The sequence below is a fragment of the Giraffa tippelskirchi genome, chromosome 4, assembly GCF_054371585.1.
Source record: "Giraffa tippelskirchi isolate mGirTip1 chromosome 4, T2T-mGirTip1v1.2.pri, whole genome shotgun sequence".
Lineage (NCBI taxonomy): Eukaryota > Metazoa > Chordata > Mammalia > Artiodactyla > Giraffidae > Giraffa > Giraffa tippelskirchi.
The window spans coordinates 206175283-206197680 of record NC_137278.1 but is presented as its reverse complement, the minus strand read 5'-3'; the positions used below and the strand labels follow the sequence as shown (position 1 = coordinate 206197680).

At 54.8% G+C, this 22398-nt stretch overlaps 2 protein-coding genes across 2 annotated transcripts in view; one reads left to right on the top strand and one right to left on the bottom strand.

Annotated features, from left to right (window-relative positions):
- The window catches only part of RRP7A (ribosomal RNA processing 7 homolog A), an 8070-nt gene extending 6148 nt beyond the window's left edge, over positions 1-1922 (top strand). The window contains exon 7 of the mRNA XM_081587805.1: positions 372-1922. Within this exon, the coding sequence (XP_081443931.1) occupies positions 372-457 (86 nt within the window). The 3' untranslated portion in view covers positions 458-1922. The remainder of the gene's footprint in view (positions 1-371) is intronic.
- On the bottom strand, positions 846-22398 carry SERHL2 (serine hydrolase like 2). Its single transcript, XM_081587803.1, has 12 exons — positions 22299-22398; positions 21350-21499; positions 21122-21235; positions 20740-20781; positions 20306-20325; positions 19811-19885; positions 18054-18163; positions 17566-17645; positions 9972-10006; positions 4060-4142; positions 2111-2207; positions 846-1286 (listed from the first exon to the last, which is right to left on the bottom strand). Exons 1-12 carry the CDS (start codon positions 22300-22302, stop codon positions 1167-1169), a joined length of 930 nt encoding a protein of 309 aa, XP_081443929.1. The 5' UTR covers positions 22303-22398; the 3' UTR covers positions 846-1166.

The following is a 22398-nucleotide window of genomic DNA, read 5'->3' as shown; positions in this document are numbered from 1 at the left end:
GGACCTGAGTCCCCAGACCAGGGATTGAACCCGAGTCCCCAGCATTGCAAGGCGGATTCTTAGTCCTTGGGCTACCAGGGAAGCCCTGTCGACCTGGTGAAGTTTCTGTCTGAAACCTCAGGCATGCCATCTTCTCCGCTTCAGCCGCCGCCCTCTGACCGGGTTGCAGCCCAGTTCCATTTCCTGGCAGCGTCCACACCGTTTCCCACCACAGAGGCAATGGGGGAAGGCATGCTGAGCACCCACCCAGAGGGGCGTGGGGGCTGAGGGGACAAGCTGCTGTCCTTTTGAGTGGGGGCTGCGGGGCATAGCTCCCGCCCGGCCTGCTGTCTGACCCCAGCCCTGTTTCCCCTCCTGCCTTCCTGCCCCAGATCTCGCGCAGCTGCGCAAGAAGTTCGAGGAGGACAAGCAGAGAATCGAGCTGATGCGGGCCCAGCGCAAGTTCCGACCCTACTGAGCCTCGCCCACCCACGGGCCCCGAGGAGCAGGGTGGTGACCGGGTGGCAGTATGTGGCCAGGCTGGACCCGGGGTCCTGGAACACTCGTCTCAACAGCTGTGCCCAGGCTGAGGGGCTGCTGTGTGAAACCCCAGAGACCTGAGCCCACAGGGTGGGGTGAAGGACAGAGTCACCTGTCAGTTCCCATCTGCTTCGGCCCGGAGCAAGGACTTGGCCTCTGGAAGCCCCTGGCCCAGAGCTGGTTCCTTCCCTGTCCTGGGTCCCGTCCCCCCCCAACCCCCCCCCCGCCATCTACAGACTCTCCTCTCAGGGCTGACTGTCCACTGTGTTCGCCCCTTCCTCCTGATGGAGAAGCCCCTGTGGGCAGTGAGACAGCCTCACAAGCAGTGAGAGTACAAGAACGTTTTATTTTTCATCCAGCTGGTTGGCAAGAAAGGACTACAAAAGCCAGCTGGGCCTATCCCAGGCCACACACACCCACACCCACTGCCCAGTCACAAAACAGACACCATGCCCGCCCCCGGAAGTCACAGATACTGAAGTCAGAATCTTACACCCCTCCGCACCCCCACCCCCAGCTCTGCCATAGCACTCGCCTCTGACCGTGCTGGGCTTCGGGACCAGGGGCCCTGTCCCCAGCATGCTGGCCTGGGCTCAGGAGCTGGGAGTCCGGTGCTGAAGCAGGCGGCTGTAGCCCCAGGCCCAGGGCTACAGGGGGGCAGGAGTCCCCTCCTCGCTCTGTATAAAGGAGCCGATGATACCAGCCACTTGCTGGGGTTGGTTCATGTGGATGTAGTGATTGCCTGGGACTTCCACGTACTGGAACCTCTGGGGAGGGGAGGGGACATGGGATGAGGTGACCCAGCAGAGGGCCGCCTCCCAGCGGTTCCGTGTGTCCACAGCTCTGCGGGCCCTAGTCAGTCAGAGGAGGGGGCAGTTGGGCCTGGTTCGACTGTGGGAAAGGTCTTCCTGGGAGGGAAGCGCCCAGCCCTGGGATTCTAGGCCATTCCGAGCTGAGGTTGTAGAGCTCGGCTGGGGAGGAGCCAGCAGTCCAGGGGCTGCTCCTGGGTCTGGTCATCGAATAATATTCACTTGAAGAAAGAACAAGCAGCCTTTCCAACCCGCCCAGGAGAAAGGCCCTCAGGGCAGGAAGAAACACACTGAACATTGCCCAGCCAGTCACATGGGCTTCCCCTTTGTGATGACGCCCAGCCGTCTGCTCGGGCCCCAGGGTCAGCTGTCTGTACTGGATGATGCTCCTAAAATGCCAGGTGTTCCCGGGAGCCCAGGCAAACATCAAAGTCACAGTGCACGTCCCAGCCCTCCAACTTGGAGGCTGGCACCCACTGGCGGGACTGGGCATCTGTGCCCATTTGAGACCCTAGGAAATTGTAGCACCACTCAGTTGGGCGTGGCCCAGGAATACAGGAGGACAATAAAACCAGGAGATTCTGCCAATGAAAAGCCTGCTTTCTGTGCTGATTTATATGTTATTGCAGGGACCACAGCGGAACATGAGGCCTGGTAGCTCCTGGTGTTACCTGTTAGACCTGGGCCCAGGTCCCAATGTGAGAAAAGAGATGCAGAGGTGGAGCCCAGGGTGGCCTGGCAGTCCCTCCCGCCTCCAGCTGCCCTGAGCCCTGGGCACCCACCTCTTTCAGGACAGACTTAAGTGAGCTGATCACGAACATCATGGGCTCCCTGTCAGCGTCGTTCTCTCTCCTCACGGCATAATATCCTTCGGTTGCTCTGCAAGAGGAGAAGGAAGGTTCCCTGGGACCACTCCCTGCATGCCCTGCCTCTGCCCTGGGCTCTAGGCTCTGAGACCAGCCCAAGCCCGAGCATCCCTCTGACCATCCCACCGCCAGGCCCTTCAAGCCCGGGCTGAGTTCAGGGCTGAGTCCTTCCGTGCCCTCTGGCCCTCACAGCTCAGCGAGGCCTGCACAAGGTTCATCTCGGGACCTGCCCACTGAAGGGTGCAGCAGGATCTGACCAGGCTTCCGAGTGCGCGCTTGCTCTTTATTGAGTTAATTCCACCCATTTAAAATGTACAGCTCCATGGATTTTGGTACATTCAGAGGTGAGCAACCATCACTACAGTCAATTTTACATCATATTTATCACCTCAGCTGAGCCACGGGGGATCCTTCAATGCAGGAGGTCCAGTTCCTGGGTTGGAAGATCCCCTGGGGAGGAAATGGCAGCCCACTCCTGTTTTCTTGCCTGGGAAATCCCATGGACAGAGGAGCCTGGCAGGCTACAGTCCATGGGGTCACAACAGTCTGACACGACTTAAGTGACTAGACCACAACCACCACCACCATCACCTCAATAAAATCCTAAACCTCAAGTTTGCCCACAGAGCTCCAGGTCTTACACAATCACCATTGGCCTTGTCTCTACATTTCCCCAATAGCTCAAGCGATAAAGAATTTGCCTGCAAGGCAGGAGATCTAGATGTGGGTTTGATCCCTGGGTCAGGGAGATCCCCTGGAGGAAGAAAAGGCAACCCACTCCAGTATCCTTGCCTGGGAAATGGCCGTGGACAGAGGAGCCTGGAGGGCTACAGTCCACGGGGTCGCAAAGAGTTAGATAGACATGACTGAGCACATGATGGATGTGGACTTGCAAGTGAATGGAATCACACAGTACGTGGACTTTCCCAACTGGCTTCTTTCAAAGAGTCTGATGTTTTCAAGGTTCCTCCCTGCTGTAGTGTCAGTACTTCATTCCATCTTATCGCGGAAAACAGTCCATCGTGTGGATGGAGCCTGTTTGCTTGTCAGTGAGCTGAGGGACGTCGGAGTTGCCTCCAACCCTCGGTTCATTCTGTTCTGAAGGACACCGCTGTGAGCCACCAGCACTCGCTGTGGTGTGGACAGATGCTGGGATCACACCGAGGAGTGGAACTGCTGGGTCACATGGTAATTCCAGGGCTTGAAAAACTGCCAGGCCTTGCCACAGTGGCTGCACCGTTTTGCAGTCGCACAGAAGCATGGCAGGGTTCTCGTTTCTAGCTCCTCCACACCCTCACCAGCGCTAGTTATCTCACGTGTAAAGTCTAGATGGGTGTGCAGCGTCCCTCCCTGTGGTTGGATTTGCCCCCGTTGAGTCCCTGACTTCTGAACCCCTGTGCTCAGCAGACGTGTCCCCGGAAGTCACGGTTCCTGCCAGGTCCCAGGTCCAGGATGAATGCAGTGGAGTGGGGGTGGCACCTGAGCCCCCCCCACAAGGAGGTTCCATGGGCTGTGGGGCCCGGAGGCGGCGGATGGCCTCTGGCTGAGGATGGGGGAGGAGGGGACAGCAGATGGAGGCGCAGAGCCGGCCTGGGGATGCGGGGGCCAGTGTGGCCGGAGGGTTTGGGGACGGGGCCAGGCAGTACCGCCTGCCGGTCCCTCTGCCCCCCAGACACAGGCGCCTCGGTGTGCTGCCGTCCCTGCCCACCCCCGGTGCCCTCCCCCGCCCCCTCCCCTCGCCTGCCTTCCACGCACCAGCAACCGGTGGGGGGGCTGCCCAGGAAAGATGGCAGAGTGGGCTCACACCAGGAGACCTGGGCATTCCTGAAACTCAGGTCTGCCTGGGGCGCTTGGTTCCGACTTACTTGACAAGCAGGACGCGGGCCTGCAGATTTTTGATGTAGCGCACAAACAGCTCCCTGCTGACGAAGTCGAAGCAGTGCTCTGGCTGCAGAGACAAAAACCCCCATGAACTCTCGCCACGAGGCCCCAGGCGCCGCTGTGGGCGGAAACCCAGCTCTCTTGGGAGCAGCGGACGCCCCCTCAGGCACCCAAGCAGGACCAAGCCCACTGCCTAACCACATCACCACCTCAACAGAGGCTTCACCTCCCTCAGACTGGAGACTCTTGTCCCCATAATTGTGCCCCCTCCTCCTGGGCTCGTGGCTGCCCAGGCAGACGACATGTCCAGGCCCCTCTCAGCCAGGTGTGGCCATGCAACTACATGCAGAGAAGTGACCTGGGCCTCTTCGGGCTTAGGTTTTAGGACTGAGGCATGACACGGTAACCACAGGTGGCTACTGAGGGCTTGACATGGGGCTCGTCCAGCCTGAGACGTGCTGTCTCACTGGATTGTAAAGACTTGGTATGAAAAAATAATGTCAACTATCTCGACTATTTTTTTATGTTGATTCCATGCTGAAGTGACGACACCCTGGATACACTGAGTTAGAAGGTATTATGAAAGTCGACTTCACCTGTTTCTTTTCACTGTTTTTGTATGGCCACTAGAAGGTGTGACTTGAACATGAGCTCACATCATACTTCTACTGGACTGCGCTGCTCTGGGCCAAGAGCCCTCTGAGGGCGGGAGCTCTCGGGATTTCCTGTGTCCACAGCTTTCGGCACACGTGTGACAGGCACAGGGTTCAGTGAGCATGTGCCGAGTGGGTTAATTCAAGAGCACCCCCACATGGACTGCCTGTTAATGTCCAGTTCCCCTACAGCATCTCGAGGAAGCTGCACACACACACCCAACCATCTGGTCAGCCCAGAAAACTCATCCTTGTTCTGCACTGACCCCTCCTAGCTGTCTCCTTCTCCTCAGGCTGCAATATCCAGAAACAGAGGTCCCCCTGTCAACTACAAGGCCTGATGGATGAAGATTTACTGAGGACCCAGACATGCCACACGTCTCCTCCCCAGAGGATCAGAAAGGCAAAGCAACCGTGTCACAGTCAGCAGCTGAGCAGCTTCCCAGGTGGCTCAGCGGTAGGGAATTCATCTGTCAAGGCAGGAGATGTGGGTTCCATCCCTGGGTTGGAAAGATCCCCTAGAGAAGGAAATGGCAACCCACTCCAGTATTCTTGCCTGGAAAATCCCATGGACAGAGGAGCCTGATAGGCTATAGTCATTGGGGCTACAAAAGAGTCAGACAACTTAGCAACTCAACCACAACAATAAATTCAAATGTAACTTATAATGAAGTCCACAGACCTGAGTGTTACCTCATCATGGCCTCTGACGCATGGATACACGTGTCACGTTAGGATGTAACCGTGATCCAGATGGAGGTTGGAACTGCTCAGCAACCAGCCGGCTCCCTCTGGGGGTCTTCTCCATGGACACCACCTGTTCTGACCTCTAGCTCCCTAGATCAATTCTGCCGCTGTTCGAACTTCATATACGTGGAGTCATAGTGTTCTTTTTGGGTTCGGGCTTCTTTCGGTCTGTATGTGTGTTTTCCACATTCCTGTATGAATGTGTGACAGTGTATGCATTGTATTGTTGACAGATATTTGGATGATCTCCACTTTGGGGCTATTATGAAGCAGGCTGCCATGTCTTCTGGAGCACACAGCATGCAGCGTTGCTGGGCATGTATCTAGGACTGAGATTGCTGGGCACAGAATTTGCATATATTTTCCTTCAGTAGTTAACTGCCAGTTTTCCTAAATGGCTGCATCAACTTATACTTCCTCCCGCAGTGTGGGACAGTTATGGATTCTCCACATCCCCACTGAGACTTGGTATTTACTGTCAGGACTTCGATTTTAGCTGCTCTGGAGCAGGTGTGGAGGTCTCCCGCTGGGGCTTTGATTTACGTTGCCCTAATAACTGACGGTGTCCAGCACCGTTCATGTACTCATTGGCCACCTGGATGGCCTCTTTCATAAAGGGTCTGTTCAAATCTTTTGCCAGTTTTTAAAAATGAGGTTGTCAGCCTCTAATCTTATTGATTTGTGGGAGTTCCTTACATATTCCGGATGTGAGTCCTTCAGCAAACCTGTGCATTTCAATAGTTATTTATTTGGCTGTGCCATGTCTTAGGTGTGGCATGTGGGCTCTAGTTCCCTGACCAGGGATCGAACCTGGGCCCTCGGCATTGGGGGCACAGTGTCTTAGCCACCGGACCACCGGGAAAGTCCCCTTTTTCATTAGTATTCTGTTTTTTAAAAAATATTTATTCACATTTATTTGACTGCACTGGGTCTTAGTTGCAGCATGTGGGATCTAGTTCCCTGACCAGGCATTGAACCCAGGCCCCCTGCATTAGGAGAATGAAGTCTTAGCCACTGGACCACCAGGGAAGTCCCTCTTTTTTTTTTTTAGTGTTCTTTTTTGATGAATAGAAATTCTAAATTTTAATAACGCTGTATTTATCAACATTTTCACTGATTCATGGTCTGTGTGCGTGTATTGTTCTGCTTAAAACATATCTGTCTGCCTCAAGGTCATGAAGCCCTTCCCTAATTTTTCTTCTATAACATTACTGTTTCACCCTTCATATTTGATCTGTGATCCATGGTGAATTAATTTTTTGTATATTGTGTGAGGCAGGGACCTAGGGTCATATTTTCCCATCTAGATAACCCACTGCCTGCCCCCCACTGAACTGAGGTGGTGCCTTTATTACAAGTTTGGAGATCCTCATTCATAACTTTCATAATTAAATTTCCAAAGTATTCTACAAATTCATCCCAATGTAATTTTTAACAAAAGTCAATGATTCTAAACTTCATTCAGAAGGGAGAATATGCAAGAAAAACCAAGAAAATGTGTGAAAGAACAACGAGAGTGGACTCGTTCTACTATCAAAACGTATTAGAAACGGGAATTAGAACGTGTGACTTGACGTGGACAAAGCGATCGATGGGATGCGATCGATGGGACATACAGAGCAGGGACAGGTCCACCCTGGAATTTGTCTCTTTGGTGATTCAGTTTCTGCCCCAGGGGGAGTCTTCCCACCTGTGGGCGGTCCTCTCCCTTGGGCCCTGTGATGACCACGCGGCTCCCCCTGCAGAACAGCTGTGGGCCGGTGGGCGCAGTCCCTGAGGCTGGAAGGGCATTTCCAAACACCCTCAAAAACAAACAAACCGACTTCCCTGTGGTCCAGCGGCTAAGAATCCGCCTTGCAATGCAGGTGATGGAGGTTCGACCCTGGGTCGGGGAACTAAGACTCTACAGGCAGCAGAGCAGCTCAGCCCACGCACCCCAACGGCTGAGCCCACAGATACGGCGGGGACTCCCTGTGCCGCAACGAAGAACCTACACAGCCAAGCAAATAAAACAGTAAATAAATAGTCTAAAAAATAATAAACTGGCAAGAGTAGTACTACTACAAAACTTAAAAACACAAAACCCCAACTGCACTCTGGGAGGCGGACAGCTGGGCCAGTGGCCCGACTCGGGCCCGGGGGGCCAGCCAGGAGACTCTCCCTGGAGGAAGACTTCTCCATCAGGGCCTCCGGGACCCTGCTGATTGGGATCAAGCCATAAGCTCCGCCTCCCCCGCCAAGGATGGGCACCCAGAAGACAAGCCACAGAGAGCGAGCCCCGCGGTGGGGACGGCCCGGGTAACTGGCGGTGGACCCACTGGTGTTCCTCTGGGGAGAAAATGAAAATGGATCTCTATCCCTCCATGGGCTTCCCCAGTGTCTCAGTGGTAAAGAACCTGCCTGCCAATGCAGGAGACCTGGGTTCGATCCCTGGGTTGGGAAGATCCCCTGGAGGAGGAAATAGCAACCCACTCCAGTATTCTTGTCTGGGAAATCCCATGGACCGAGGAGCCTGGTGGGCTACAGTCCATGAGTTGGACTCGACTGAACAACTAAACAACAAACAACCCCTCCTTGCTTGAGAACAAATTCCAGCTGGATCAAAAACAAAACTCAAACATTCCCATCCCCTTGGCTGATGCCCTGGTTCAAGCCTTGCATCCATGCCTGGGCCTGGGCAACAGCTCTCAGCGGGCTCCGTGGGGCCAGAACGTCCCTCCTCTAGTGCTAGCGTCTCACAGGGTAGAGCATTTTACCCTCTTACACGGTCGCAGAAAGAGCCTCATCTGCGAGTGCCGGAAGTGACAGCACAGGGCCTGGTCACTCAGCACGTGACCTTAGCTAGTCTTCACAGCCACCCCAGGAAGGCATGCACAGGGGCTGGCACCTCCTGGCAGCTCTCCAACTGGCTGTGTGAATGAATAAATGAATGAATGCATATTCTTTCTGCACACAAGACAGCTGAGGCTCAGAGAGGGTAAGTGCCTTGCCCAAGGTCACACAGCCTCTCTGTGGCAGAGATGACTGAGTTTCTAGAGTACTCCTGTCACATACCTGCAGGCCTCCAGACTGCCTGCCGGTTTCTAAGGCCTTTAGTTTGCTTTTTTTTTTGGCCACACCCTGCGGCATGCAGAACTTCCCCAGCGAGGCATCAAACCTGAGCCCTCAAGTGCAGAGTCATAACCACTGGACGGCCAGGGAAGTCCTCTAAGTCCTTTTGTTAACCAGTCCCTCTCTCTCCTCTTTCAGTCTTCAAACCCTCCAGCAGGAGCCCCCCTCAGATGCCCAGAACCGACGCCAAGGCCTCACCTGTGTGGTCACACGTACCTGAGCGCCCTTCCCTTCTCCACTGCCCTTCTGGGGCCTGGCATGGCCCACCTGCTCTAAGGGACTTCTGACCACGCCCTCCCCCAGGTGCCGGCTGGCTTGCCCTGGAACTCCTACTGCCCTTCCGGTCATTCCAAATCCATCTAAGCATTTGCAACCATTTGGCAACCCACTCCAGTATTCTTGCTTGGAATATCCCATGCACAGAGGAGCCTGGTGGGCTACAGTCCATGGGGTCCCAAAGCAGCAGACACGACTTCGCGACTAAACAACATATAAACACCTAAACAATAAAAAAAAAAGCCCTAGAACAAGAGTTTGTCTTTGTAGAGTGTCTGTGTTTGTCTGTGTAGAGTGTCTTTCTACACAGACACTCATAAGAAAAGAGATGGAACTGCAAGTCTGCCCACGACATAGCTGACAGCAGGCCTTGCCTTCATGGATGAATGGTATATCCATATTTTTTGTTGTTGTTTAGCTGCTAAGTTGTGGCGAGTTTTTTTGATCCCATGGACTATAGCCCACCAAGCTCCCCTGCCCACAGGATTTTCCAGGCAAAAAAAAATCTTTCCCAGGTAAAGATCCCATGGACTGTAGCCCACCAAGCTCCTCTGTCCACTGGCATTTCCCAAGCAAAAATGCCCTTCCCTTCTCCAGGGGATCTTCCCGACCCAGGGATCGAATATGTGTCTCCTGCATTGGCAGGGGGATTCTTTACTGCTAAGCCACCAGGGAGGCCCACGTCCATGTTACTCAGACACAAAAGGGATGAAATTCCGACACATGCTATAACACGAGGGAACCTTAAAAACATCTGTTTAAGTGAAAGAAGCCAGACTCAAAAAGTCACACACTGTGTGATCCCACTTATATGAGGCGCCTAGAGGAGTCAACTGAGAGGGGCAGGGAACAGGCTGGTGGCTGCCAGGGGCTGGGGAGGGGAGTTGGTGTTTAGCGGGTATGGAGGCTTTATTGGGGATGATGAACAATTTTTGGGTGGTGACAACTGCACAACATCATGAATGCATTTAATGCCACTGAGTAGTACCCTTACGCATGGTTTGCAAACGGTTCTTTATCACGCTATCTATATATCTATCTCTTACTACCATAACAGAGGATAGAGGTTGACAGGCACTGTGAAGGGTCGGGAAGACAGCAGCACTCACCCAAGCGATCCTCCGATCTCTGTTCAGCCACACACCTGGAAGGAAGCAGAGAGACGAGGAGTCAGCACCGCCTGTTCCAAGTGGAGGGGGGTGGAGACACAGCTCGGCTTCCCAGGGACCCTGGGTCCTTCCAGCCAGGGCTCATCTCCTCTTCCGTCTGGGCCCGCAGGGAACACCCTGAGCACCCTCTCAGGCTCCCTCAGAGTAGAGCTTGCCCATAGCCACCCTGCCATGGACTGGAGTGGCCCATGTGGATGCCTCTGGGCCATCCTGGAGGGAGCACAGAGTGACCGTGGTGGTGGGAACAACTACCCGCCTGGCATCACAGTCTCATCTCTGGGAATCCTGAAATGTTCACTGGGATCTTAGGTACCAGGAAGTACCAAAGAGCTAAGAAGAACATCATCACTTGTTGGAGAGAAACTGAGCCAAAAAAGAAAGGTTGTGTGTCAGGGGGAGGCCTGGGTGGTCCCAGCTCCATCTGGGTTCTCTGCTGCGGCCCCTATGGGGGCCACCTATGCCCTGTGTGGCTCAGACGGTAAAGAATCTGTCTGCAATGCGGAAGGCCCAGGTTCGATCCCTGGGTGGGGAAGATCCCTGGAGAAGGAAATGGCAATCCATTCCAGTATTCTTGCCTGGAGACTCTCATGGACAGAGGAGCCTGGTGGGCTACAGCCCATAGGGTTGCAAAGAGTCTGACACAACTGAGCAACTAAGCGCAGCATAGAACAGCGACATACGACCCAGCAATTCCTGCCTGGGCAATGTCCCCTCAAGAAAGGGCTGCGGGAGTCAAGATGGCAGCCGCCATCAGCTCATGTAGCCGAACACTCCCAACTATTCTGTCACAAGTGTCCATGTCCCCAGGGTGAGTCGCGCAGCCACCTCATGCCTGCCTAGGAGACTCTCCAAGACCGGTAGGCATTAAATCAACAGCTGAAAAAAAAAAAAAAAAGAAGTGGAAGAACGTGAAAAGAGAAAGATAATTGCTGAAGAAAAGCACAAGGAATGGGATCAGAAAAAGAATGAACAGGTTTTTACAGTGGGAATTCTTATCCAGAACCAGCCTTTTATAACCCAATTTCATGGAAACCAATTCCTATGCCTCCCCCCAAAGAAGTGAAGGAGCTCTCAGGAAAGAAGGCTAAGAGGCCCTGATAAGCCAGCCACACGGGTCATCCTCTCTGGTAAGGCATAAAGTTTTGAAGCAATCTTTGCCTTGGAACTCTGTGCAGAATACAAAGATAATAGATGCAGGAAATTACATGCTTTCACCTGGAGCTGTTTAATTTTAAAATCAGAATTTTTTTCTTTTTTTTTTTTTTACTGCTCAGTTATTAGTCATGCAACATTTTGATAGGTCATTGATAAGTTCAAGTTTTCGCATTTGTATACGGAGGCCTTAGAGTTAATTGAGGACTCTCTAAAAATGAAAACATTTTCATTTGTATAAATGTTTCAAGGTTGACTTTGGCATATTGTTTGGCAAGATAAGTGACTGAATACCTAACAATCATTTGTGTTTAGCTTATATTAAAACTACCCTCTAATACCAATAGAACCAACAGTTTTTCATGTGTTCTTTCATACTTAAAAAAAAAGAAAGGGCTGCAGGGTGTCAGGGAGGGTACAGAATCTCAGAGCCTGGAGGCAGCCTGACCTGAGTAGTGCAGGGCCTGAGTAGGGGAGAGAATGCAGTGACATAGGTCACCTCACAGACGTGCTGCCTGAGAGAAGCAAGGCTGCTCCCTCCTTTGCACACGCCTGTGCACAAACACCACGCTCCCAGCCAGGCCTCGGGGACCTTTCTTCACACCCGACCTCCCTGCACAGATGACTGCAGATGAATTCTTTCTCTCCCTTCTTCCCAGTAATTTCTAATGCATTCTGTCATCTACCCTCTGTGCTGCTTTCCTCTGCTAGGTCACAGCTTCCACGAGGACAAGGGGATTTGGTCTCTTTTTTTGTTCACAGCTGATTTTTTAAATGTGTTTTTGCCTGCGCTGGGTCTTCGTCGTGCACTTGACTTTCTCTAGTTGCGGGGGCCACTCTTCACTGCGGTGCGGGCTTCTCACCGCCGTGGCTTCTCTTGTTGTGGGGCGCGGGCTCACAGGCTCAGCGGCCCCTCGCCAAGTGGAGTCTACCAGGATCAGCGACAGAACCCGTGTCCCCTGATTGGCAGGTGGATTCTTCACCACTGGCCCACCAAGGCAGTCCCATAGCTAATTGTTGGTAGGGGTTCTTAGGCATTCGTGACTCAAAATACTTAGAAGGAGCGTGTAATTGGAAGACTCCCTGGTCACTGCGCTACTAGATCACCTCCGTCTGATGTAACCACGGCCGAGGCCTCTGGGCCACCTTCAGCTCCGGCCACGACCTCCCTGCACAGATGACCAGCTCTGCTGCGTGTGCAGGACTGGAGCTGACCCCTGGGTCCCCTGGCCTCCAGGCTCACTGCCTGCCTCCCTCCTCCAAGCCTGAGCTTCTGCTGCTCAGAGGATGTGAAAAGACTTAAAAGGGGGGGGTGGTTATCTTGGGGGTGGGGTGACCCCCAAGGTACTGGGGACCCCACAGTGCTGTTTTCTCTGCCCTGAGGCCCTGCCCCTCCCTGAGGTCTTCATCCATCTCTTCCAAGCCTCGCCTCCAGCTGACACCTGCCCCGCCTGGGCACTCCCGAACCTGTCTGTTTTTCTGCCTGCCTCTCAAGTGACCTTTGTGAGGGCAGGAACGGTGTTTCTCAGACCGGTGGGCCACAGCAGATGTCACTTAAATAAGGAGTCCAGGTCCCAGGTCAAAGAGCAAGTGGCCCTGGCGCTCCTGGTCGTGAAAGAGACTGGTGTGTGGTGTTCTCTCAGTTAAGATTCCAACCCCACCGTCACCGCATGCCAGCAGCCATGAGCAGGGCTTTGTGCCAATTCACCTCATTTAATTCCCTCAACAACCACACAGAGGCAGGCGCCAGCATCTGTTTTACTGGGAAGGAACCAGGGAGGGTTGGGGTTGAGCTCGGCCTGGCGGCTGGGACCCCTCAGGCTCGCCCACACCCTGACTTGTGAGGGACGCCCCCTCCAAGGGTTTAGAAATCCCTGGAAAGTTGCATGAAATATACATTTTATAAGAAAATAGTTTTGAAGGCAGGAGATGTTATGAGAACCCTAGACTCCCCCCTTTCCTGTAACAACCAATAGTTCGAGACTGTGCCATGGTGATATAATACAACATATTTTTTAGTCCTGCTCTTTGGCTCCTGGCCAGAGTTCCTAAAAACTGTCCCTTCCTAAAGCGGTAGAAATGCTAGGGGCATCTTTTGTCCTAACACTTGGTCTCTGATACAGAACTCCTAAATCCCTTGAAATTTCCTGGGCAATAGGGGTCTCTTTTGTTCAAACGGGGTGATCCTGGGTGGTTCTTGGAAGGCTTTAGGATGGGGGCTGGTCACCAGGAAGATCAAGTCATGATTAGGAGCTTGGAATTTTCAGCCCCACACTGGTCCTTTGGGAAAAAGAGAGGGACTAGAGGCTGAATTGGGAGAAGGAAATGGCAACCCACTCCAGTATTCTTGCCTGGAAAATCCCAGGGACAGAGGAGCCTGGTGGACTGCCGTCTATGGGGTTGCACAGAGCGGGAAACAACTGAAGCGACTTAGCAGCAGCAGCAGCAGCAGAGGCTGAATTAACAATCAATCATGCCTCTGGGGTAAAGCCCCATAGAAATCTCTGCGTTTGGAGAGCTTGCAGGAGGTGTTGGGAAGGTGGCGCACCACTCCCTTTCTCTGCTGGGACCTGCCAAAGTCACGGACTCGAACACCCACAGGAGCTGGGCAGAGTGGGTGTTTCAAGTGCACAAGTCAAAACAAACCACGCTTGCAGCCCCAGTGGCACGTAGTGGGGTCTCCGTCCAGCTGCTGTTGCCATGGGGAAGGTGTTGCCAGGTCTTTCTGTTTTTCAAAAGAAAACCTCCCTGATGGTCCACTGGCTAAGACTCTGTGCTCCCAATGCCGGGGGGCTTGGGTTTGGTACTCGGTTGGGGAACTAGATCCCACACTCCACAACTAAGAGTTTGCAGGCCACAACTAAACATCCTGCATGCCGCAACTAAGACCCAGCACAGCCAAACCAATGAACAAAAAGAAATTGGAACTCTCCATTTTCACACACAATCTTTCTGTTCCAAATACGAGGGACCTATTCAAAATTCCCCCTCATGTCAAATTTTTGTGTTTCAAGTGCACAAGTCAAAACAAACCACGCTTGCAGCCCCAGGGCAGCCCAGCTGGTGACTGAGTCAGAGCTGCGGCAGCTGGGTGCTGACACAGGGCTGTCCATGGTACCGAAAACCACCCGAAGCAGGACTCTCCCAACTTCATGCCAACACCTGAGCTTGTTTCTAGACGCCCTGGGCCAGGGCTGTGACAGGAATGCAGATAAGAGGCAGATAAAATCGGAGCTGACCTCCCTCCTCGCCCTGCTCGCTGCCTCCTGCTTTTCCCAAAGCCTGATCAAGCTCTATATGGTTCCAAATAGGAAAAGGAGTCCGTCAAGGCTGTATATTGTCACCCTGCTTATTTAACTTATATGCAGAGTACATCATGAGAAACGCTGGGCTGGAGGAAACGAAAGCTGGAATCAAGATTGCCGGGAGAAATATCAATAACCTCAGATATGCGGATGACACCACCCTTATGGCAGAAAGTGAAGAGGAACTAAAGAGCCTCTTGATGAAGGTGAAGGAGGAGAGTGAAAAAGTTGGCTTAAAGCTCAACGTTCAGAAAACTAAGATCATGGCATCTGGTCCCATCACTCCATGGGAAGTAGATGGGGAAACAGTGGAAACAGTGTCAGACTTTACTTTTTTGGGCTCCAGAATCACTGCTGATGGTGACTGCAGCCATGAAATTAAAAGACGCTTACTCCTTGGAAGGAAGGTTATGGCCAACCTAGATAGCATGTTTAAAAGCAGAGACATTACTTTGCCAACAAAAGTCCGTCTAGTCAAGGCTATGGTTTTTCCAGTGGTGATGTATGGATGTGAGAGTTGGACGGTGAAGAAAGCTGAGCGCCGCAGAATTGATGCTTTTGAACTGTGGTGTTGGAGAAGACTCTTGAGAGTCCCTTGGACTGCAAGGAGATCCAATCAATCCATCCTAAAAGAGATCAATCCTGGGTGTTCATTGGAAGGACTGATGTTGAAGCTGAAACTCCAATACTTTGGCCACCTCATGCGAAGGGTTGACTCATTGGAAAAGACCCTAATGCTGGGTAGGATTGGGGGCGGGAGGAGAAGGGGACGACAGAGGATGAGATGGTTGGATGGCATCACCGACGCGATGAACATGGGTTTGGGTAGACTCTGGGAGTTGGTGATGGACAGAGAGGCCTGGCGTGCTGCAATTCATGGGGTCGCAGAGAGTCGGACACGACTGAGCGACTGAACTGAACTGAACTGAACTGATCAAGCTCTTGCCCTAAGCCTTTCCTGGAGGTTTCCCTGCATCGCTGGGTTCAGAGGTCACCTTCTCCACGAGGTCAACCCAGATCCTTCTATTGAAGAGAGCAAAGGACAAGCTCAGCCCCAACTCTGGCCTCCCTTATGGGCTGTGTTTTTTTTTGTTGTTGTTTTTTTTTACAGAGCGCTCTCATCTCAGGCTCTGGGAAGACTTGGGGAGAGAGACGGGGCCACACACGGCCAAGGAACGCCTGAGGCCACCAGATGCCAGGAGAGAGGCTCAGATGGCCTGTCACAGCCCTGCCAACACTCTGATCTTGACTTCTGGCCTCAAACTGTGAGGGAGTAAATGACTGCTGTGTAGGCTGCCCTGCCTGTGGGGCTTTGTATCAGCAGCCCTAGGAAAGAACCACACATCCTGGGGGTTGGGCTGGATGATGGGGGTGTGACCTGCTCCAGAATGCAGTGGGGGGGTGTCAGGGGTTCGGGACTCAGGAGGAGCCTGGAACACCAGCTTTCCGGGGTCACCCTGTCTGGCTGGGTCTGGGAGGCTGCTTGGTCTGCTTTTAGGTTAACCCTGGGCCTCCGAGGGCCACACTACCGCGGAGGGGCTTGTCCCGACACAGCCATCCAGCAGCCTGCCCAGTGCCCAGGACCCCTCTCTCCTCTGCTCCCACCCCCTTGACACCTGGCTCAGTGTCTGCTCACCATCTCACGTGACCCAGGGCTGCCCTAATCGGCTTCCCCAGCCTCTTCAGGCGCCCTGTCTTATTCCAGATTAGCCCACTTCTGCCTCGAGGCCCCTCCAGTCTGCCATCAGGGGAGCCGGAGCCCATAGGCCTCTACCCTCCACCTCCCTCTCCATGATGGATTTGCAGGGAGGGGCAGAGATGGTGACTAAGACAAGACCAGGTCGCAAACCCCCTCAGGTATATTCCCCTTGACCTAATGATGGGTTGGCAACTTCTGGGAAAAACTACAGCACTGCAGGCACTTCCCTGGTGGCCCGGTGGTTAAGGCACTGTGCTTCCCCTCCAGAGGGCACAGGTTCTATTCCTGGTCGGCAAGCTAAGATCCCATATGCCGCACCACGTGGCCCAAAAAAAAAAGAAAAAAAAAAATTACAGCGCAGCAGACCTTTGGCTTCCCTTGAGCAACTAGAAATTCTGGCCACCAGAGTCCCCATGTGATGACCACTGGGGGCTGCACTGCCGTCTCCATTCATTCAAGGTCCCCATCACTTCCCAAGGCCCCACCCCGGGCAGGTGGGGTAATTTCACAACTCCTTCAGCTCCCCCTGCCCCCCCCCACCCTGAGGGCACTTGGACTTTGGACTCCGGCCTATTTGGTTCTTCATAAACTGAAGTCACCTGAGAAGGTCTAGGAGTCTGACAGCGTGAGGAGCCTACCCACTATCATGAGCTCCTCAGGGAGTCATTGCCAGCGAGGGCACTTGTGGATGGCCCCCCCCGGGGTTGTGCCAGCCAGGTGTCAGCTCGGCTCACCACCCTCGGGGCTGGGCACAGGGCAGACTCTGGGTGAAGATTTCCTGATTGAATATATTGGGAAATAACACAGGCTTGATGCTGCCCCCAAACCAAGGTGCCACCAACTCGACTTCTCCATTCTGAAAAACATCTTCAAAGTCGCCTGCCCCGTGGGGGTCCTCAAAGCCTCGCCTCGGACAGTGGGCACCCAGAACCCAGGGTCAGCAGAGCAGGGCTGCGTTGTGCCTCTACAATGAGCCCCCAGACCCCTGACCAAATTCTCCATAGGATGTGGCTTTCTGGGATGTGCAGCAGCCATCTGACCTAGCACAAGCTGCTTGGCCCTTCCGAGTCTCTGTTTCTCCTGCTTTAAATGGGACGAGTATAGCGCAGTGGGCATGGCAACCCACTCCAGTATTCTTGCCTGGAGAACCCCATAGACAGAGGAGCCTGGCGGGCTACAGTCCACGGGGTCACAAAGAGTCAGACACGACTGAAGCAACTTAGCATGCATAAATCAGTAGGAGCATTAAAGGAGGTACTTTTGCAAAGCACTCAGGATCACGCCTGGTACAGAGCAAGCAGCGGTAAAGCTTAGCCACTGTCATTCCTCAGAAAGGACAGTGCCCATAAGCAACGGCCTTGGACAGCGAGTCCCTTACCTGTGGCCACCTGTGTGGTTCCTCTCTGCAGGAGATGCTTCCCGCATGCCTCGCCCACGTGGCTGTTGTTTTTCAGGAACCTGGGGAAGAGGGGACACTGGACGCCTGGGGCGGGGGTGGGGGGCCAGGCGAAAGGAGAGGAAGGTGGGGAAAGGCCATCCGCCAAGGACATGCGCCTGTACCAATGGGGATGTTCGCGTCAGTGTTGTGTGAGTGTGTGTGTGTGTGTGTGTGTGTGGGTATCGGGCATGGCAGAGAGCCTGTGGAGGGGTGGGGCGAAGGGCACGGCTACAGGGTGGAGTGAATGAGGGCAGACAAAGTCCCAGCCGGGGTGGCTAAGGAGCAGCAGGTGAGCACACAGAGAAACAAGCGTGCTGCAGATTTGGGACTAGGAGACGGAGCTTCCTCCAGGCCCCGAGACCTCCCCCATTCGGTGGTCCATAGCTTCCCCAGGTCTCCGACCCCCACCGGTCCCACCCGCCACTCACCCCTGCAGCATCTCTTCCGGGCTGACCACCTGCGTGGGCTTCCTGGAGGCCTCCACCTGCAGCACGTGCTCTATGGCCCTCCGCTTGTAGGTGAGCAAGTTGTCCATCTCCTAAGGGCCCGTGGGTTCTGCTGGGCGGCTGGGGACCCAGCTCCTCCCCCAGCCCCACCCTCCACTCAGCGGCACACCCTCTTAGCCAGAGAATACTCTGAACCCGAGAGAGGCAGGGCACCAGATCAGCCCCTGCCCGTCAGCCCTGTGACCTGGAGCAAGCTGTCTGCCTCGGTCACAGCTGCCCAGCCCAGCCTGCAGCCCAGGAGAGCTGGAGGGGTCGGGCTGAAGATGGAGGGGAAGGGAGAGTTCTGTCAACTGCCAAGTGCTTTGCAAAGGTGCACTATTAGGGTCCAACCGAATGGCATTTTCATCTGTTCTGACACTCTCACGCTACATGGTGGAGAGGAACTGGCGGAGGGGATACAGCCCGGAGGGGATACAGCCCGGCGGGGAGCCTCCAGGGCACCCATCTCCAGCCCAGCTCACTCTCAGCACGGCCTGGCCTCCTCCCAGGTCCACTGCCTGGAGCAGCAATGGGAAGTGACACCCCCATCCACCCAGGGAGGAGGCAGGAGACAGGGAGGAGCAAAGAGTCACCAGAAAGCCCCGAGGAAGCCGCCCCGGGCACGGTGTTTGTCAGCTCAGTGGGTGAACCCAATAGACGCCAGAGTGGTGGTTACCACGGTCTCGGAGATCCTCACTGTAACCCACGAGCTCTCCCCTCACGCAATGCACACTTACTGAGCACTTACTGTGTGCCGGGACTGGGTGTGTGGTGGTAAAGAGTCAGCTGTGGTTCTTGCCCTATGGAATCTGTGGGCATCTTATGGACAAGAAAACTGAAACTGATGAAGGAGCTGTGTGAGGCTAAGCCCTTGGGAACAGAAAGACTCCTGTCAGAGCTGGAGGGTGCCTCCACATCTAGTCCAGGGGACCCCAATCTTCCTGGTACCAGGGACCAGTTTCGTGGAAGACAATTTTTCCTCAGACCAGGGCGGGGGAGGGAGACGGTGTCGGAATGAGTTGAGCAGTTTACACTTACTGTGCACTTTATGTCTAGTATTATTACAGCAGCTCCACCTCAGATCATCTGGCATTAGGTCCCAGAGGCTGTAGACCCCTGCCCTAGTCCAACCTCCTCATTTTACAGGTGAGGAAACTGAAGCCCAGAGAGGCAAAGTGACTTGCCTGCAGTCACACAGCAGAGAAAATGGCAGAGCCAGGACTCAGATACAGAGACAGCCCTGCTCATCGTCACTGGTGGTGCTGGCGGGAAGGGTCAACGCTTTGCCCACCAGTCCACACTCAGGCCTCCTGTGTGCAGTTGTACAGTGCGTGCACACCTCGAGGGCACTTGAGTGCAGATGGGCCCGCCCAATGGTGCCCCTAAGGGCTTCCTCAGCCCACTGCTCCTCCCCGCTCCCACCCCTGCCCTTGTGCTCAACCTGGCCTTCTGCAGACTCCAGGCCACAAGCAGGGCCTCCGAGGATGACACAGGCCCATGACTCTGTTCCCTGCCCAGTCCGAGGGAATAGGTAGCACAACCTGCCCTCAGGGGCCGGGAAGGGGGAACCCTGAGCCCTCTTGTCCACCGTCTGCCACCTCCTCCTGCCTCCCTAGTATCTACCAAGGAGGGTAGGGCTGAGGACACTATCTGGGACCCAGGTACCCCAGCGACACCATACGCGCAAGCCCCATCCTTACATCCGTGTCCAGGGCAAATGGTGAGGTGTCCAGCAAGACGAGTTTATCCACCATCTCAGGGAAGATACAGGAAAACTATGATGAGACCCAGAAGAAAGGAAGCATGAAGAGGAGAGGAAGGAGGAAAAGGACTCAGACTGTCCCCTGGGGACACTGGCGTTCAAGTGGGGACAGGGTACTGACCACTAGGTCACCAGGAATCTCCTATCCTTTCAGGGCACCTTTCTCTCCCCTCCCCCAACAGTCCACACCCAGCATCGACCCTGGTGACGGCTGGATTCTCCAGGGTTCTCTGTGACAGAGGGGATGAGCAGTGGAAACACTTAACTCCATCAGGAATGTCCTCACAATAGTGACTATCATGGGTCCTTCCAAAGGAAGCTGGCACAAGCCACTAACGCACTGCCTGGAACTCACTACCCCTTCCTCTTCCTACTCTCCCCATCCCACCGGGAGGAGGGGCCAGAGGTGGTCACTGCAAAGCCATCTACTCACCATTCCACCCACAGTGCCACCTGGGGGACAAAAGAGTAGTTGGCGGATATTCCCCAGCTCTCCTACCAAGACTCCTTCCCAGAAGCGGACCTACCCCCAGCCAGGCCCCCCAGCTCCTGTCTCCCACCAGCAGGCGGGGCTCTGCATTCACCATCAAACTTGAGGCTCCCTCTCTGGGGCCACGTGGCCCCTGCATCAGACCTGACTCTGTTTCCCTTCTCAAATCAGGAGACAACGGCCATCCATGGGGCCACCTGTCCCTTAGGGAGCTGCCTGAGGCCCCTGGGCATGGTGCCCACAGGTCAGTGTCTAACGAACTCCTTTATGTCTCCTTGCAGTTCCCAGGGATGCAGGGGAAAGGTACCTGTGTACTAGTCCTCTCCCTCTCAGCCCCACAGCTTGAGACCAGTCACATCCTGGCAAAGCGTACTCACCAAAACTGTGGCCCAGGAGGGAAAACCGGTTCCATTTCAGGGCTGAAAACACATGGAGCCAGGTCGGGGTGGGCCCAGCCTCCCCCACCTGCCCTCGGCCCCGCAGTCCCTGTGCCCTGGGATGCTCCACTCAGGAAACACCCTGGAAAGGCCCCCAGTGCCACTGAGGGGTTGGAACTCATGGGAAGAAGCGAGCTTTCTCCAGCTTGCACAAAGTCACCCATGAGTTGCTGGCAGAATTGGGGCCAGACCCCAAAGCACTCTCAGACCAGCGTTGCTTCCTGGCCATCACACCCCACTCGCAGAGCACCTCCCCAATTCCCTACCCTCACCCCACCCCCGACCCCTACAGACAAACACAGAGGCTCTGTCTCTTGCTCACCTGCCGCAACTCTCCGGACCTCACTCACAAAGTTTTGATGGTAATACGGGAAACCTGAGCTGTAGTGGGATGAGAGCCCATGACCCCCGAAGTCCACGGCAACATAATAAAAGTCTGAGACAGAGGGAGAGGGTCGGGGGGAGTCCAGGTCAGCCATCTCCCCCACTCCTGATTCTCCTGCAGCCTTGCTGCCTCATCCCATGGCTTCCCTTCAGCCCCCAGACCCACCTTTCGGGAGAAGAGGGATGAGTCTGTCAAAGGAGTTGGCATTGTCCAGCCAGCCGTGAAGGCAGAGGATGGGGGCGGCTTGATGGGAGCCCCAGGCTTTGGCCGCAATGTGGCCCCAGGGAACAGCGAGCTTCAGCTCTGAGAAGAGACCTGAAATATAGAGCCGGATGTGCGTGTGGGGCTACCCGGAGAAGGGAGAGGTAAGCTGGGTCCAGTGGGTGAGGAAAAACCTTGGGAGGGCTTCACAGTAGAATTTTCTAGAATAAGTTGGGGGTGGGGGTTAGCTAGGCCTGGGCTCTGTAACTTATGGCTGTGTGACCTGGAGCAAGTTACTAAAACCTCTTGACCCAGTTTCCTTTCCTGTAAAACTGAAGTAAACAGAGTAATAAGCAATGGCCAAGGTTTTCTAAGCCTTCGCGGAGGGCCCAATGGGGTGGCCCATCTCCCCACATCTTCACAGTAAATTGGAGCACTCTTGCCCTCCCTTCCCAAACCCATAAGCTGAGGCACAGGGAGGTGCAGCCCACGCCCTAGGTCACACAGGGGCAATCAGGTGGAGCGCGGATTCAGCGCGGGCGGCACGACCCTAGGCCCCTTACCCTGACCCCCGGGGCACCGGCCCGTTCAGGTCCAGCTGCCTCCTCCATCGCCAGGGCTGACCTTTTCACCCGCAGGCACTCCTGGCCAGGCCTGAGACCCGCGTGCCCCCAGCGCCCCCGCGAGCTTGCTTCTCTAACTTAGAGCTCCTGGAATCCTGAGACCACGTGCGACCCGTTCTCGGGGCCCCACCCTCGCGCCAGTGGGGCTGGGCCTGCTCCGCAGGCTGCAGACGGAGGACGCGCTACCGCCGAGAGGGCGGCATGCCCACCCCGCTTCCGCGGTCCCAAGCAGGTGGTTGGCCTCGCCCATCCCACTCCGGTCTAAGGAGTCCGGGACTGCGGAGCCTCACCCATCGTTCGCGTCCCAAGGTCTCACGGAGGCCGTCAATCCAGCTAAATCTCGCCCCGGGCGATAGACACCTACGTTCTGGCTCGGGCTCCCCGCGGACC